The 16,409-nt window shown below is 50.8% G+C and overlaps 2 protein-coding genes across 2 annotated transcripts; one reads left to right on the forward strand and one right to left on the reverse strand.

The window, feature by feature from the left end:
• Positions 1-2,844: 2,844 nt before the first annotated feature.
• LOC120676186 (sm-like protein LSM3B) lies at positions 2,845-4,812 on the reverse strand. The gene is made up of 3 exons (XM_039957418.1): positions 4,522-4,812; positions 3,428-3,523; positions 2,845-3,142 (listed from the first exon to the last, which is right to left on the reverse strand). Exons 1-3 carry the CDS (start codon positions 4,639-4,641, stop codon positions 3,062-3,064), a joined length of 297 nt encoding a protein of 98 aa, XP_039813352.1. The 5' UTR covers positions 4,642-4,812; the 3' UTR covers positions 2,845-3,061.
• Positions 4,813-7,922: 3,110 nt separating this feature from the next.
• On the forward strand, positions 7,923-9,312 carry LOC120672240. The gene is made up of 2 exons (XM_039952556.1): positions 7,923-8,978; positions 9,078-9,312. The coding sequence occupies exon 1, from the start codon at positions 7,978-7,980 to the stop codon at positions 8,944-8,946; it is 969 nt and encodes a 322-aa protein (XP_039808490.1). The 5' UTR covers positions 7,923-7,977; the 3' UTR covers positions 8,947-8,978; positions 9,078-9,312.
• The last annotated feature ends 7,097 nt before the right edge of the window (positions 9,313-16,409 follow it).

Raw genomic sequence — 16,409 nt, forward strand, 5'->3', positions numbered from 1 at the left:
TGGTGCCCGCCCCTCCACGCGGCTCGGCTCCCTTCCCCAGGCCGGCGGCGTGCAGGCGCTCCTCCTCGCTCCTCCCTCCGCCGACGCCCCACGTCCTCCGCGGCCACCGGCGAGAGGAGCGGAGGAGGCCCGAGCTCGAGGTGGGGAGGAGGGGCGGTGAGCCCGTGTCGTGCGCGGCCGGCTCCCTCCTCGCGCCGGCCCTGCCGCCGAGCGCCGCAGCTACCGCCGCGCGCCGCCACCGCCGCCGAACGCCGCAGCTGCAGCCTCGAGCCGGCCCGCCGCCACCGCCGATCGCCGTGCCCGCGGCCACCCCTCCGCCTCCGCCGCCGTGCCGCGCGGGCCTCCGCCATGGCCGCCGCGAGGGAGGGGGCAAAGGGCCGTCGCACGCCACGTCACCGCTCCACGGCCGACGGCCATGAGTTCCAGGGGGCCGGGGCGGCCGCGAGCTCTAGGGGAGGGGCTCCGCGGCGAGCTCGATGGAGGGGACCGCCGCCGCGGCGCGCCTCGTCGCCGACCCCGCGTCGGATGCGCGGCCGTGGCGGGCCGGAGCGGCAACTCGAGGGTCGGCGCACGGCGGGCCTCCGCCCATCCGACCCGAGCCCCGCGCGCCCACGGCCTGCGGCGCGCCATCCCAGCCACCGCCGTCGAGGGCCGCCGCCGCGGGCCTCTACCTCCGCTGCTGCCATGGCCCGAACCACCATCTGCCGAGACCCGTCGTCGAGGCCTCCGCCGTCGCGCGTGCCTCCACTGCCCCGCCATGGACTCCGCCGCCACCAGAGAGGGAGGGGCCGCCGTGCCCCGCCCCTGATCTGCCCGGGAGGGAGGAGCGGCAGGAGCTTGGGGAGGGGGCGCCGCCGGCGGGGTCGGGTGGGATGGGCGGAGGAGGCGAGGCGCAATCCGATTTGCTTTAACTGTTGGAGACGAAGAAATATGCGTGACCAACACATCTACTGTGTACAATGCAAATAACCATATGCATGTCGTATTTTGCCTTCTCTTGTTGGAGTACTCTAGTTACTATGCACCCTGGATAGGGAGCCTCGAGAGCGCTCCAAGGCTCCACGAGCGACACGTGCCCGGGAGAGAGAAAACAGACGCGAGCCATCGATTTGGCGCTTCTGCCTTCCCTGCATGCCCGCACGCGCCGACCTGCCGCATCGCCTCGCCTGCGTGTGGATCCCGCCGGGGTCTGCTGGACCCGTCTCCACGGGCGGCGCCGCTTCGCGCACCGCCGCGTCCAGCTCCGCGCCCAGCGGCGCGGCGGAGCACAGAGCCATGGAGGGAGACCGGGGAGGAGGGCGCATCATTGCGCCGGGGATGGGTCACGGCCTCACGGGTCCACCGCCGCCGCGCCACGAGAGCGAGAGAGAGGGAGGGAGAGCTCCGCCTGCGCCGGGGCAAGAGCAGAGCCGAGGAGCCGCGCCGAGGACGCACCTCCCTTGCCCCCCCGCCGCCACCGCTCGCCACTGGACGCCGCCACCGCCGCCCGAGCTCTGCCCGCAGGGGAAGGGGGAGGGAGGGAAGGAGGGGAACGCCCGACGCCGCCGCAGATCCAAGCCGTAGAGCGAGGCCCGCCGCGTGCCGACCCGCCCCGTCGCCGCTCCGCACGACTCCGCTGTGGCCGCGGCGCCCTCCCCGCCGCCTTCCCCTGCTCGCCATACCGCCGCAAGGCACACCGCGCACGGCCGGCCCGGCTCACCACGCCGCCGCGGCCCGCCCGCGCGCGCGCACCGGAGCAGGTAGGGACGGACAGGGGCCACCGGCGGCCCGCGTGCGCCCGCCTGGGCCGGGACGAGTGGCCGGCCGGATGCCCGCGCACGGAGCACCTCCTTGCTGCCGTGGCCACCCCACCGCGGCCCGCGCGCCATGGCCGCCGTCGACGAGGGGGCCTTGGCCGAGCTCGAGGGGGGAAGTGGCCTCCACCGCCATGGCCCCGTAGGAGGAGCCGGCAGAGAGGGGCCGCGGCCGCCGCGCGCGCGCAGGTGAAGGCTGGCGCTGCTTGTCCCGCGCAGGGGTGCGGGAGAAGGGTGGCCGGCATGGCTCGACGGCGGGGATGGCCGAGGGCGGGAGAGGTGAGCAGGGGAGGAGAAGAAAATGAGGGAGGGGTTGGAGGCCGCGTGGGCTGTCGAGCCGCCGACGGCGGAGGGAGGAGGGGGCGGAGGCGAAGGAGGAAGTTTGGTGTGGGATGCAGGGGCGGCGGGGCGTCGGGGAATGCAGGGGAGGGGCGAACGGCGGAGGGAGGGAGGGAGGCAGCAGAGAGAGAATGGGGAAGGGAGGGGGCAGGAGGGTGCGGGGGTTAAAAAAAACTGACATGTGAGCTCCACACCTGGTTGTTGGCATAGTGGATGGGATAGAGAAGGAACAGGTGCAGTAAAACTGGACGTAAAGTAGAGGGTTCATTTAGATGACCAAGATAGTATATTTTTTCGAGGGTGAATTTAGAGTACGACGACTGCGGACAGCCAACGCAGTATGCCCCTATTGACATGGCACCCCCCCTTGGGTCCGTTTCTTCAAAAAAAAATTCAAACACATATATTTATTTATTTTTATTCTTACTCCTATACACCCTGTGATTGGTGGCCTGGGAGCGCTTGGAGATTGTGGCAGTCAGCCCAATCTCCCCGTGGGAGGAAGCCCGACGCGGGGCATAGATTTGGCATTCGCTCCTTTCGGCCTATATACAACAATCAGCCCATTGCTACGCCCTTCAACGGACCTCTCTTCCTGCTCTATACGCATATGTAACCATCAACCATTTTGCTCCACATTTTCAAGTGGGCGCGGCATAGCGCGCGGTTAACCTAGTTAGTCTTATGAATGTGCAACTCGCCAACTCGTTACTAACAAGCAAGGAATCAGTTAGGCTGTTATGCAAGAGCGTTGACAACCATAAGATTCAAACACCAAGCAGTAGTTACATGATTGTATCACTCGTTAAGCCTACAATCCATCAGAAAACAGTAACAGTGCAGCACATGGCATACACTCCAAGCCATCAAGTGGCCAAATACAGAGTAAATAAATAGTTGACAATCAGCTGCATCTAAAACTTCTAGCTTCATGCAGTTCGCAGGGGCGGAGAAACCAATATGACACCATCACCTCGGACAAAAAGGAAGGGGATAGTGCGTTTCGTTGTCTGCAAAGATTATACAGCAAAGAGTTAGTGTATCAACATCTTCATTACACATTTCAAAGATTGACAATAGATAAAGTAAAATAGCTGTCCTGTGCCATCAAGTTATCAGTATGAGTCATTAACTCATTATCATAGTATGGAGTTATGCCACCTTATAGCAGCAGAAATCAGAACCATGAAACTCAAGGAGTCTAAAAGTTCACACTAACAATGATAATTTGACATCCGAAACTAGCTTTACAAAAACAGTTTCAAGAATTAGGGCAAAAACGCCAATGGACTTACGCGCACAATTTCTTCATATGTTTCATCATCTATCTCAACAGTTGTCACGACCTCCTCAACATCTCCAAGGATCATGTTTAAGTGTTGATCGTATGCCTGAATTCAAAGGAAGACATCAGCAACAGTTGTCCCATAATAAAACAACCAAATTATAAGATATAAATCTCCACGGACAAAAAGAATTGACGAACTCATGAGAAAGATGGGAGTATCATGAACTTGTAACTGAAAGCAAGAGACAGTAGGGGAGAATGCAACTGAAAATTAAATAGCATAGCATAAGGTGGAATAAATGCAAGCCATGGAAGGGATCACAGAACTACAAAATGCTCAGCAATAGAATTTTCATTCATCATGAGGTTCTGAACAGATTAGTACAAACTCACTATAATGCCACAGCATGCTTACATGACATTCACGTATTCCAAGAATCGTACTGCTAGAGGCTATCCATTACCTTGTTAATTGATAAAATGCCCCAAGGGTTTCATGTCAAATATATGCTTATTATTTAGCCTGAAGGACTGATGCATCAGTTCCCCTCATCAAAAATGAAAGAATCTCAAACAGTTAAGCCTGACTTACAAAGTTCAGAAAAAAGAGCTTACAGTTGAGACATGACCTTATTCTAAAATGAGAATAATTCATTGCATATGAATAATGGAACTTCTACACATTCCAATCCTCTCCTTTCTTATGACCTCTCATATCCCTACAATGTTATTGAGATATTAATCCTTGTAAATGGTTTCGAATTCACAGCACCTAGTTCTGGCATATCTAACCTCTAATTTTCATCGAATTGTTGCCCCACATCAGCACATGAACTGCCACATTTAGTTCTGACAGATTTGATAAAAGGTAACACAGAGCACAGATACAATCAAGCTAAAGCAACCTAGAAGCTCATCTTGGATGCGTCGGATCCCATAAAAGAAACCAGCCCATTGCAAATCGTTCATTTAAACCCGTCGTTTCGTACCCTAACGCAACAGCCACTGCAACCAGCCAGTACGCTACTATACACCCAACCAACCACGAGCAGAGAACAAAATAGAATAAATTGTCCAAAGAGAAGTAGACAGGTTAATTACATGGAGCTTGCCGCGGAGCTCGCGGTCGGACCGGAGCTTGACGTAGATGCGCTCGTCGAGGCTGAGCCGTATCAGATCCAGCGGCTCCTTCACCGCGATCTCCTCCTCCGCTGACGCCATCTCCTCCGCCTACCCTCCTGCCTCTCCGCGCCCAAACCCCCTAAACCCTAGCTACCCAACCAATCGAACGGCCGGTCGCAGCAAGCACGCACTGGCGGCGGGCGGAGATGCTTCGGCGACGGATGCGCTTGCGTTTTTTTGGTGGGGAGATGCTGCGGCGCCCGCCGGACCTTTTGCTGTGTAAAGCATCTTGCGCACCCGGGCCAATGGGCCGTATGGGCTTTACTGGAAACCCATGTTCTCCAGCTGGTCTCCGGCTCCCAAAATTAAGCCCGTGTAGAGTTTTGTAAGCGGGGGCTCAGGCGTCGCCATTGTCACCAGCCCACCAATTCAGTGTTCCTCCTACAAAAAGGCCCAATTATCCTCTCAAAAAAAGGAAAAGGAAAAGGCCCAATTATATGCTAATCCAGGAATTTCCCTCCCTCCTCCACGGGCACACTTCCAACGTGTTCTTCAGTATTCTTTGGGCCATCAAGCATCAGCATCACGATTTCTTCAGCTGCTGAAGGATATGAATCTTTTATTAAGTGTTCTTGTATTTTCTCTAAAAAAACGCCTGCTACGAGAACCGTAGAATAAAAAAAATATTGAAAGAAAATTAGCACATCACGTCCTGACGTATTTATCATAAGTTGCCAATTTCCTCCTGGAGCCTTGCTCCTGTTGTCAAAGAATCCAGGCAGCGACACCTACATGTCAGCAAGGTCTGACGAAATGCGTCGCAAGAGCTGCCGATAGTGGAACAGTTTGATGACAGCCATGGGGCGACGCTCAGCATCCAGGTTGCGCCCTCTTGTCCTCCTCTCCGTAACGCCTCCCCGTTGTAGTTTTCCCCCATGGCTCCTAGCTAGCGTTGGAAGCTCGAATTTTATTAGGTCGGACTGACGCTTTCGTTGATGTTCCACTGACAGTTTTTTAAGCACGAGAAGGAACATGTTGACTGACCTTCATCTGATGATGATGATCCTCGACGTTTACATCCACACAGCCCACACATCTTCTTGTTATACGCAAAAAAAGCTAAGGCTATCTAATTAAATTCATGTCAAAATAAAAATAGTCCCTGGGCGGCAACAGTTGTCCTCCGCTGGATTAGGCAGTCGCCGTACACGATGACTAGTATTTGTACGCCCCTGTTGACATTTTCATTCACGCGTGTCGTATACAAGACTTGTTCTCTCCCCCCAAAAGTCTACGTACAGCTTTATTGGTCTCGCTCTGGCAAGTGGCAACGAAAGGGAGAGATGTCGAGTTTTTTCTAGTAGGCATTAGCAGCGTTATCATGCTGTCCCTGTTACTGTTTTGAACGTTCACCACTCGATCTCTGGCGTTCATGTCTACCATGCTTTTATCCTCTTTCATGCTGCCGTTGAATGGAAAGAAGCATCGGTAGCATCAATCCACCTTTTCTTTTCCCAGTGACACAAACGTATCGGCTGAAAAAGGAGAAAAGCTGGGTAAAACATACATCACGATGAAACCAAAACGTCCTTCTTTGCTCTGCCAGCTAGGCGAGCCTGCAGCTACAAGAACGGCAGGGACGAGACGAGACGAGACGAGAGCTCGGCAAAAGACCTGACTGCAATCGCTCAGGGCAAAGAACCAAGAAACAGTTGCAGATAGATCACAGAAATTAGGAGTAGCTAGAGCAGAGATGACGGAACAGCTCATGCTCGTTTCTTCGCGTTGTGTTCTTCCGTCTGGTAGCTGACAAAAGCGTGGACTCGAACGCAGCATTATCTTATCCCCTCTGGCCTGGCCCCTTGCTGCATGATTCATGCATCGGCTGGGGTTTAGTTACGTGCTGATGCGAGCAGCCGGGATTGTTTAGACGGTGCAGTGGTTGGAGCGATAACGCCGATGAGTTCAGCCTTTCTGATACATCCTTTTGACAAATGCTCGTGTTGTACAAGACGACGCCATTATTTTCCCACGGGCCGGAAAAGACATCGAGATTCAGTACAGCGCTACTAACTGCTAAAATCTGATCCATCGATTAATCTCGATTAGTGATGGGAACCTGCCACCGGTGCTCTACCATAATATTTTTAAGAAATTTAAAACTGCCGTCTTTTCTCTGCACTTAGCTGCCTGATTCCATGAAACCATATAGAAAAGGAAAGTTTCCCGGTCACTCGACAAATCAACACCAGGTTGAAATTGGTGGTAAGATCTTTTTGGCTACTTCAATAATGAAGTAGAGTAATGCCGCAGGCAGAGGCGGAGCTCTCCATGCGGCAGGGTGGGGCAGCTGCCCCACCTACCGCCGGAGTTGCCCAACAAGACCCCCCTCTTCATCTTCCCTTCCGGGGCGACCTGGCCGGCCATGGTGAGCGCCTGAGCGACGCCGCGGCAGCCGGCGGCGGCGTGAGTCATGTCGCCTGTGAAAAACGGGGAGAGGGAGCCTGTGGAAAAGGCCCAAGGCCCAATTGAGTTGGCCCAACCGCGGACCGCCCAAATTCCCCATCCCCAAATCCTCCTCAGTCCTCACGGTCACGGCCTCACGCTCACGGGATCCCTCCTGGCGCCCTCCAATCCGCGCCGCCGCCCAGACCGTCGCCCAGACCGCCGCCGCTCGCCATCGCGGCATTGCTAGTAGCGCGCCGCCGGCCCGCCGCCGCCTGCTCCGGCCCTCCTCTCCGCTTGCGGCCTGCAGTCTGCCATCTGCGCGCTGCGGATCTGCGCAGCCACGCCGCATCGCTAGTAGCGCTACCTGCAGCCGCGGAGCGGCGGAGCCGCCCTGCGCAGCCACGCCACCGGCGAGCCCCTGAGCCACGGTGCCTGGCTGCGGATCTGCGCCCTGCCCTGCGGACCTGCGCTGCGGTGCCCGGCGCGGGCGCGCCTCTGCCTGCCTGGCTGCCTCCCCGGGCCCCGGCCGCGGCCAGGCGCCAGCCGCCGGACGTGAGGACGTCCAGAGGCGCCCCGCCCCCGAGCCGGCGAGCCCCTGAGCGACCGGCGCTCTGATGGTGGACGAGGATGGTCGCAGCGACGCCGGCGAGCGGACGACAGGCGCTGGCCACGGTCGCGGGCGTAGCACTGGCCGGGGAGAAGGAGAACGAGGGGGAGGAGCAGGCCGGGGTCGGGGCCGTGGTGCAGGCGCCCCCATCACCAACAGGAATGCCTCTTCTACAATTGGAAACAAAAAATTTGTGACAAGAGGTATAATTGTGAATTTCTAGTTTAGGTATTTAGCCATTTACTTGAGATGTGGTAATTGAGATTTTGGTGATTGTATATGCGCAGATTTGAAGTCATTTTTTTCAAGCATGAGTGTTAGTTAGACCTGGAGAAACAAGGTGGGGTTCTCATTTGACAACCTTAGCTCGTATTGAGACAATGTGGAATTCTGTGGTTAAGGTGTTGTCCATGATTCATGAGGATGAGCGTAATACTAGTCGAGCGGGTGGTTTGGTGCGCAAGATGGAGAGTTTCTCCTTTGTTTTGAATATGAAGTTGATGTTGAAGGTGCTTCGCATTACTAATGAGCTATCTCAGTTGCTGCAAAGAAAGGATCAAAATATTGTTCAGGCTATGTCATTGCTTGTTGATGTAAAAACAAGGTTGATGTCCTTTAGAAATGAAGGTTGGGAGCCGTTGCTTCGTGAAGTCAAATCATTTTGTACGGAAAAGAAGATTCCAATACCAAATATGGATGACTCAATACCTAGATGGGGTCGATCAAGGCTAGATGGTAACTTAATCACCCAAGAGCATCATTACCGTGTTGATACTTTCTTGGCTGCTATTGATGCTATTATCACCGAGATGGACCATCGCTTCAATGAGGTATCATCAGAGTTACTTGTTTGCTTCTCATGTCTTGATCCAAGAGACTCCTTTTCTAAGTTTGATGTTGAAAAGATTGCAAGATTGACTGAAATATATAAAGAAGATTTCTCTGACTTGGATCGCTCTAATATAAGAGACCAACTTGAGACATTCATCCTTCATATGAGAAGAGTTGAACAATTCAAGGCTTGTCATGATTTTGGAAGTTTGGCTATACAGATGGTTAAAAGTGAAAGAGACATTGCTTTTCCAATTGTCTATCGCCTCATCAAGCTAGGATTGCTTCTACCTGTCGCAACTGCCACTGTTGAAAGAGCCTTCTCGGCTATGAACATAATCAAGACAGATTTGCGCAATAAGATGTCCGATGAATGGCTTAATAATTTGATACTCTGTTACATTGAGAAAGAGATTTTTAGAGGCCTTGATGAAAGTGAAGTCAGGAAGACATTTCAAGCCTCCAAAAACCGGGCTATTGACTTGCCTAGGCCACCAAGAAGGCCTAGACATGATTAGTTCTTTAATAGTAGTAGGCTAGTGGTGTAGTGGTATGTCTCCTCTCCTCATAATTGTTTTATTACATTACAATTCATAATTTCATATATTACTCACCAAGTCACTAACTGATTTGCTCTTCAAATTTACAGGTTTCTCAGCTTTTGGAATATTGAATTTTGGTCTATAAATTGGATATTTTCCTTGTTTGATTGATCTTTGTTGAATTAATGGACAATTATCTTCAAATTAGAGGTACGATCATCAATCATTATTTAAATTTGACATAGATTAGTTATTGATGTGCGTCCTCACAATATGATTACAAAATTATGTTTGCGATGCGCCCCACCTAAAATTTCATCCGAGCTCCGCCACTGGCCGCAGGTGAGTTTTACAGGATCTATCGTTCGTTTTCGGCCGAAAGCAACTATGAATTTCGGGGGAAGGGAGCCTTGTCCTGCCGCCCGGTGGCGCTTGGAGGCTCCATTGGGCCGGGGCTGGCTGGCGTCAGGCGCCCGCCCGGGCCGCTCCACGCACGATGACGCGGCCCCGACCCCAACTGGCCATCGCCAGCTGCGCTCGGTGACGTCCCGATCGCTGGAACCTTCTTGGCCAGGGCAGGGTGCCACGAGCGTCGATCCCGCGGGCTCTAGCTCAAGCTCCCTCGCCCGCCACGGCGACGGCGACGCCGAGACGGGGCCGTGCGCCCGTGCCTGCTCCCACCCAACACAGACGGCGCGGGGCCGTGAAGCCTGCGTCACCGGACCGGACCGAACGTCCGAACCGCACAACCACCCTACGCCGCCGCGACCTTCCTGTCGCGCGGCTGCAAGCTCCCTCTGCCTCTCCTTCACCGCTGGAAAGGGTAAAAGCTCTCCCGGCTCGATCCGCCCCAAGGCTGCTTCTTTTCCCCCACCGCGTCGGCCTCTTTTTCGCTGGGCATTTCAGAGCCTGTGCGTGCTTGCTTGCTCACCTGTGCAAGGCAGGAATTCACCTTGCCTTGTTCGTCTCCGGTAAAAAAAAAACGCACGCGTTGCAGAGTTCCTTTTCGCCCAGAAACCGCGCGCCCCGGAGACTGGACTTTGGTAGAAAACGGCAAGCTCATCTGAGCGGATCGAGCGGCTCTTGTGTTCCGGAGTCAAGTCCGCAGTGGGAGCTTCTACAGCATTTCGAAGGTCTCGACCAACCCTAGGAAACTCCTTATCAAACAAAAAAAAGGGAAATTTGTCTATGGGACACTCCAAAAACATGATTTTGTGCGCTGCGCACTATACTCTTTGAATTAGTCTGTAACACACTCTGAATGATTCATTTTGTGTGTAGCACACCACCCCCATTAAACAACTCTTTTGCTTGCTGAGAGGTGAGAGAACATCATGTGAAAAGACCAAAATACCCTTAGCAGTTTAAGGGAGCCTTCCAAAGCCATATAGCATACGTGAGCCTTCCAAAAACAATATATGTAGCATCAATATTGAAGACAATATATGTAGCATAATTGACAATATTCAAGACAATATATGTAGCCATAGAACAGACGTGCAGCCACAATATTCAAGACAATATTTGTAGCCACAATAACATGTCACAAATTACATCAATTTGGCATGTCAAAAGATGTTAACATGTCACAAATTACATTAATTTGGCATGTTAAAAAGCTTTAGACTAGTCAGTTTACACCACACAAATAACCACACACATCAGACGTTCATGAGATGGTCCAGGGCCATTCTTCCATGCACCTCAGCCTCCTCCACTACAATTTTCCTAGCTCGGCTGTGAAAGAAAACAAAGATTAGAGAAAAAAATTAAGTCTAGGTTTTGATATTAAAAAAAGTATAGATGTTTACCTTCTAGTTAGTGCCCCAGGACTATAGTTTAGATCAAATGGAATAGATGGTACTGTTGGTGCATGTTTGAGCTTCAATGGTGTGCTTGTGCTGGCTGGTACTTTTTTCTTCTTGGTCCTCTTGCTTTTAGGTGTGCTTGTGCTGGCTGGAACTTTTTCCTTCTTGGTCCTCTTGCTTTTAGGTGTGCTTGTGCTGGCTGGAACTTTTTCCTTCTTGGTCCTCTTGCTTTTAGGTGTGCTTGTGCTAGCCGGTACTTTTTTTCTTCTTGGCCCTCTTATTTTTAGGTGTACTTGTGCTGGCTGGTACCTTCTCCTTCTTGGCCCTCTTTGGTTTTGGTTGTGCAGGAGGTGGATCATCTGAGTCATACACCGTCTCATTGCAGGTTTTTTGCATGTGTCCTAACTGACCGCATCTCTTGCATTTCTTTCTTTTCCTGCTGCCACCCTCAGCAACTGATTTTATTCTCCTACTTCTTGGTCTACCTGCTGCCCTCTTGAGTACTGGAGGCCACAACTTGAATTCTAGTTGTACTTGAGGCCACATGCTCTTATTTGGTATTGGTTCCATCCAACCTTCATATGCTGATTTGAACTTTGACACAAAGTAACAACTGTCGACATAATCCTCCAACTCTAGACCCCTATAAGAGCATATCAAACTGATTGCATGATTACATGGGAGTCCAGTGAGCTGCCATCTCTTGCAGGTGCAAGTTCTTGTTTCCAGATTAACAGTGTGTCTCCAAGGTGTCAAATCCCTATAAACACCACTGATCTCAGTCATGTGACCAAGTCCTTTATGGATGGAATATCCAACCAGTCCTCTACTCTTTGCATTGAGAGCCTTTATTATGTGTGGCAGCACTTTACTATTTAACTTCATGGCTAGAGTTCTTCGCTGATAGAACTTCTCCATGATTTTTTTGCCTAATTGTATCCATCAGCTCTATCACAAGCAGTTCTTTCTCGTGTTTTATCCAGTTATTGAAGGCTTCAGCAATATTATTGGTCACATAGTCACACTTGCTAGCTGTAGAGAAGTAACATCTTGCCCATAAGTGCTTGTGATTGTCCTCAATCCATTTCATTGCTTTTGTAGATGATGCCTTCATGATGTTATAGTGATTGTCAAATATGTCCTTCATGTAAGCTCTCGCAACTGACCATAGGTTCTTCTCAAAGACCTTTCCACGATATCTCTTCTTAAAATTTTTGTACAGATGCCTCATGCATTCCCTATGCTCTACTCCATTGGTAAAGACTTTTGTCACTGCTATGTCAATGCCTTTTCCAGCATCAGTTGAAATGACAAGTCCAGGTGGGGATCCAATTGCCATTGCAAGCTTGTTCATGAACCAGCCCCAATTATCTTGTGTCTCTGACCCAAATACACCATACGCCACAGGGAACATCCAGTTATGTCCATCAATGCCTATAGCTGCAGCTAGCTGCCCCTTCCACCATCCAGTAAGAGCAGTGGAGTCAATGCCCAAATATGGTCTGCACCCATTTTTGAATCCATCAATACATGGCCTCAAAGCAACAAACATCTTGCTAAATCTCATCTTGGACCCAACCTTTTCACAATCTATCACTACTATGCTGCCAGGGGCCTTTCTCTCTATCTCTGCCTTGAATGCAAAAGCATAGTCAAAACTGTCCTCCCATTTGTCCAAGATCTCATCAAGGGCTAATCTCCTGCCATTGTAGACAATCCAGTATGACAACTTGATCAAGTACTTCTCCTCCAACTTGGTCTTCAAAGAAGAAGCTCCAATTGTGGGATCTTGCCTCAACCATTGGATTACTCTATCCCTAACCCAGAATTGATTAGCCATGCAATTGTTCTCAACTTTACTTGTGCTCTTGCAATAGTGTTTGTTAGGCATCTTCTTAATCTGCCATGTCCTTTCATCCTGCAGTTGTGATACATGTATTCTCCACTTGCACTTCTTGACTTTACAATATCCTCTATATCTCTTTGCTTCATTATAATGAGCCACAATTTCAACCTCATTCAGAATAGCATACTGACTAATAGCTCTCATGAAAGTGTCTCTATCTTCAAATGTCACCCCAACAGCAATCTTGGGGTTTTCTAAGTCAGTTATATGCTCAACCACATCACAACTTTCCTCATCATCAATAGCACAATCATCATTATCTTCTTCATCAGTGTCAGGAATGTAATCAAAACCAATATTAGAAGCAGGCTCAACAGGCTCATCATCTACTCCAACGTACTCTATTTCATCATTTTCACCCCAAGGATCATTGGTATGAGAATTAGGATTATTAGTCTCATTAGTAACAAGATCAGATGCACTGTTAACTAGATCTGACTTCATTTCAGTGCTGCATATTAAAAACTGATTTGATTTCATATCAACAACATCAATTTCACTAAATAAACTGCTATCATGATTTAGCTGGTTAATGACTGAAACTACCACAGGAAGCCTTCTGATGTCCCAATACATATCAATTGCAGCAAGCAATGAGGAATCAGAATCAATATCGCTATACTCACATGCAACCTTTTCCCAAAAGCTCACTGAAAAACTTTGGACACTGCTTTGCTTTATCTCAGCATCTAAGTCAGCATAGAAATCCATCCATGAAATTGTATTCTTATCACGAACCCAATTCTTATTACAGCTGGCATGAATCACATGTGTACCATGCTCCTGATAGCTAAGGATGCGGATGGCAAATCTACAGGCCGTGTTGCGATCCATCCTAAAGAATGAAGCAGAACAGATAAGGATGACCCCAAATTATTCTTGAACGCTACACCTACAACCTCAATGGTAGTAACAAGAGTGACCTTAACTTACCCATCTGGAACCCATGACAAGTCCAACGCTTTTGTCGGAGATCCGGTGCTGTGCAGCCGCTTCACAGCACGCCGGGAAATCGGGGATCGATGCGATGACATCAGATCAAGATGAAAAAACTACAGCAACGCAGCAAACCAAGCTGTAAACAAAGCCACCAGAACAGTTCATGTTTAGGTGAGGAGTAAACTTCTCATGGCCTTAAGTAGAATCCACCCATCGAATCCCCGCCCCCCAAATCGAGAGCAATCAGACCTAGCGCAAATCGCCGATAATATACCAAATCCACCAAATCGCCGATAATCCCCGCCCCCAAATCGAGAGCAATCAGACCTAGCGCAAAAATCCACCCATCGAATCAGGGCCACTAACACCGCATCCACAAAATCCGCATTACCGCGAGCTACCTGCGAGAACTAGGCGCGGAATCCACAAAATCACGAAAGAACTAGGCGCGGAATCGGAAGGGGCAGAGCACCACTACCTGCGAGCGAGGGGGTGCAGACTGCGTCGTGGAGGGGGCCGCGCGGGCTCCGCGTGCAGGCCGCCGCCGCCGTCCCAGACGCGAGCGCGGGCTCCGCGTGCAGGCCGCCGCCGCCGCCGTCGCGGGCGCGCGCCCAGGGGCGGGCGTGCTGGCCGTCGCGGGTAGGGGGCGGAGGCGTCCGCGTGAGCCTCCTCCACCCGTGCGGGAGCGAATGGATAAGGGTTAGGGTCAGGGGGCATTTTAGTATTTTTAGGGCATATTCTATCTCCTTCCAGATTGCAAATGAGTAGTTTAATAGGACCGATGTACAGCGCACAAAATTTATAACTCACGGTGGGTTGCAGACCATTTCAAGAAGTAGGGTGTGCAGCGCACAAAATTGCGTTTTGGGAGTGTCCTGGACACAAAAAAAACCCAACAAAAAACTAGGAAACTGCTGGACAAAGTCTGGTTGATGGATGGGACGCTCCAAGAGGAAGGAGTCACGTACTGTACCCACTGTTTTTCACAAGTTTAAGCGAACGTTTAGGTGCCGTTACGCTCCCCACTGTTTTTCTAGAATGCGTCCACTGTTCAAAAATAATTCAGTCAGTGCCATTAGAGCCGACACAGTGCCTTGGTGGTCAGAGCAGCATCGAGTGCCGGCCACAGTGTGGCTAGCTACCATGGTAGTGTCATGATACACCAATCAGGTGCCATGGATTTCCCTTGGATTAATTTGAGCTGCTTTTTCATCTCCTGTGCAGGTGCCTCATCATGGCACCATACGGTTAGTTTGACGACCGCTACTGCTGCTGTACAATTCTGTTCTACCGCGTCAGCATCTGCAAAAAGTTACGGCAACCTGCCGCACCACTGTCGAGCGCCGTGATAAGGGCCTGTTTGGCTCCAGGACTTTTTCCAAAAGTCCCTATCACATCAAAAGGAATCTTACTATTTTATATTATTAAATAAAATCTGTTTATAAATGTTTTTTGACAGCTGAGTGCTTTTTCGCGAGACGAATCTAATGAGCCTAATTAATCGATGATTGGCTACAGTGATGCTACAGTAACCATTCGCTAATCATAGATTAAGATACATCATTAGATTCGTCTCGCAGTTTAGCCCCAGGGTTCTGCAGTTAGTTTTATAATTAATATTTATTTAATACTTCTAAATACTAAAAAGTCCCTAGGACTTTTTTGAAGTCCCTCAATCTAAACACCCCCTAAGTGCGTCCAACGTTGATCTATTTAGCTAGTTAGATTGATGTAGTAAGAAAAAGTAACGACCAGCAAATAGCTAATAATTTTACGTAGATTAAGAACATGGGAGAAGAACAGGTAGATCCAATAATATAAGTTTTTGATTTTATGTCTTCTCCACATTAATAAACTACATAGCTAGCCCCAACTATTATGGTTACGGATGCCTAACAGTTGATGGCGTGCCGTCAGAAGCGGATCGATCAAGGGTATAGGTAACTGAACTGAACTCTGAACTCCTTGAGTCCCTGTTCGTTCAACGGTGAAGCGGATCGATCAAGGGTATAGGTAACTGAACTGAACTCTGAACTCCTTGAGTCCCTGTTCGTTCAACGGTGAGGGCAGGGCTGCACGGCGCGACCGGACTCGCGCACACCCCACAGAGCACCGCCCCTCAACCCCCCCCCCCCCCCACCCCACCACGAGACCAGGGTTAACCAAACCGGTGAGAACTAGTCCGGTTTGACCGGTTACCAGTCAAACCGGTTCGACCCGGTTTCGGATTTAGGCGGTATCAAATCGGGCCAAATTCAAAATTTAAATTTGAATTAAAAAAATGACAAATTTCCAAAAAAATTCTAAAAATATTTCAAGATGCGACGAATCTAATGGTGTCAAATTTTCTTAAAAATTCATTCATTTAGTATAGTTTGCGGAAATTTGAAGTTAAATAAAAAAAGAAAAAAAACAGACGGCCCATTAAGGCTCATGTCGCGCGAGCGTCCAGTTAACCCCACTGGGGGTAACCCTCAGCCCCCGACGCCCCCCCTCAGTCCGCTCCCCCCTCACTCGCGCCAGGTCCGCCGCCAGGATGCCCCATCCGGCGCTCGACCCCGGCAAGCTGCCCGCGGCGCGCGGCTAGCCGGTCAGACGCGCCGGTAAGCTACCGGCCCCGACCGGTTAGCCGCCTGGGAAGCTCGGTTTACTGGCCCGGAGAGGCGGTAAACCGGCCACTAGCGGCGGTAAGCCGCACCCAGATAAGGTTTTCCCCCCTCTGATTTAGAGTATTAGATGATTTGTTTTAGAATTTAGGTGTATGACTTAGGTGTATTTAGAATGTA

Source organism: Panicum virgatum, chromosome 5N (assembly GCF_016808335.1).
Source record: "Panicum virgatum strain AP13 chromosome 5N, P.virgatum_v5, whole genome shotgun sequence".
Classification (NCBI taxonomy): Eukaryota; Viridiplantae; Streptophyta; class Magnoliopsida; order Poales; family Poaceae; genus Panicum; species Panicum virgatum.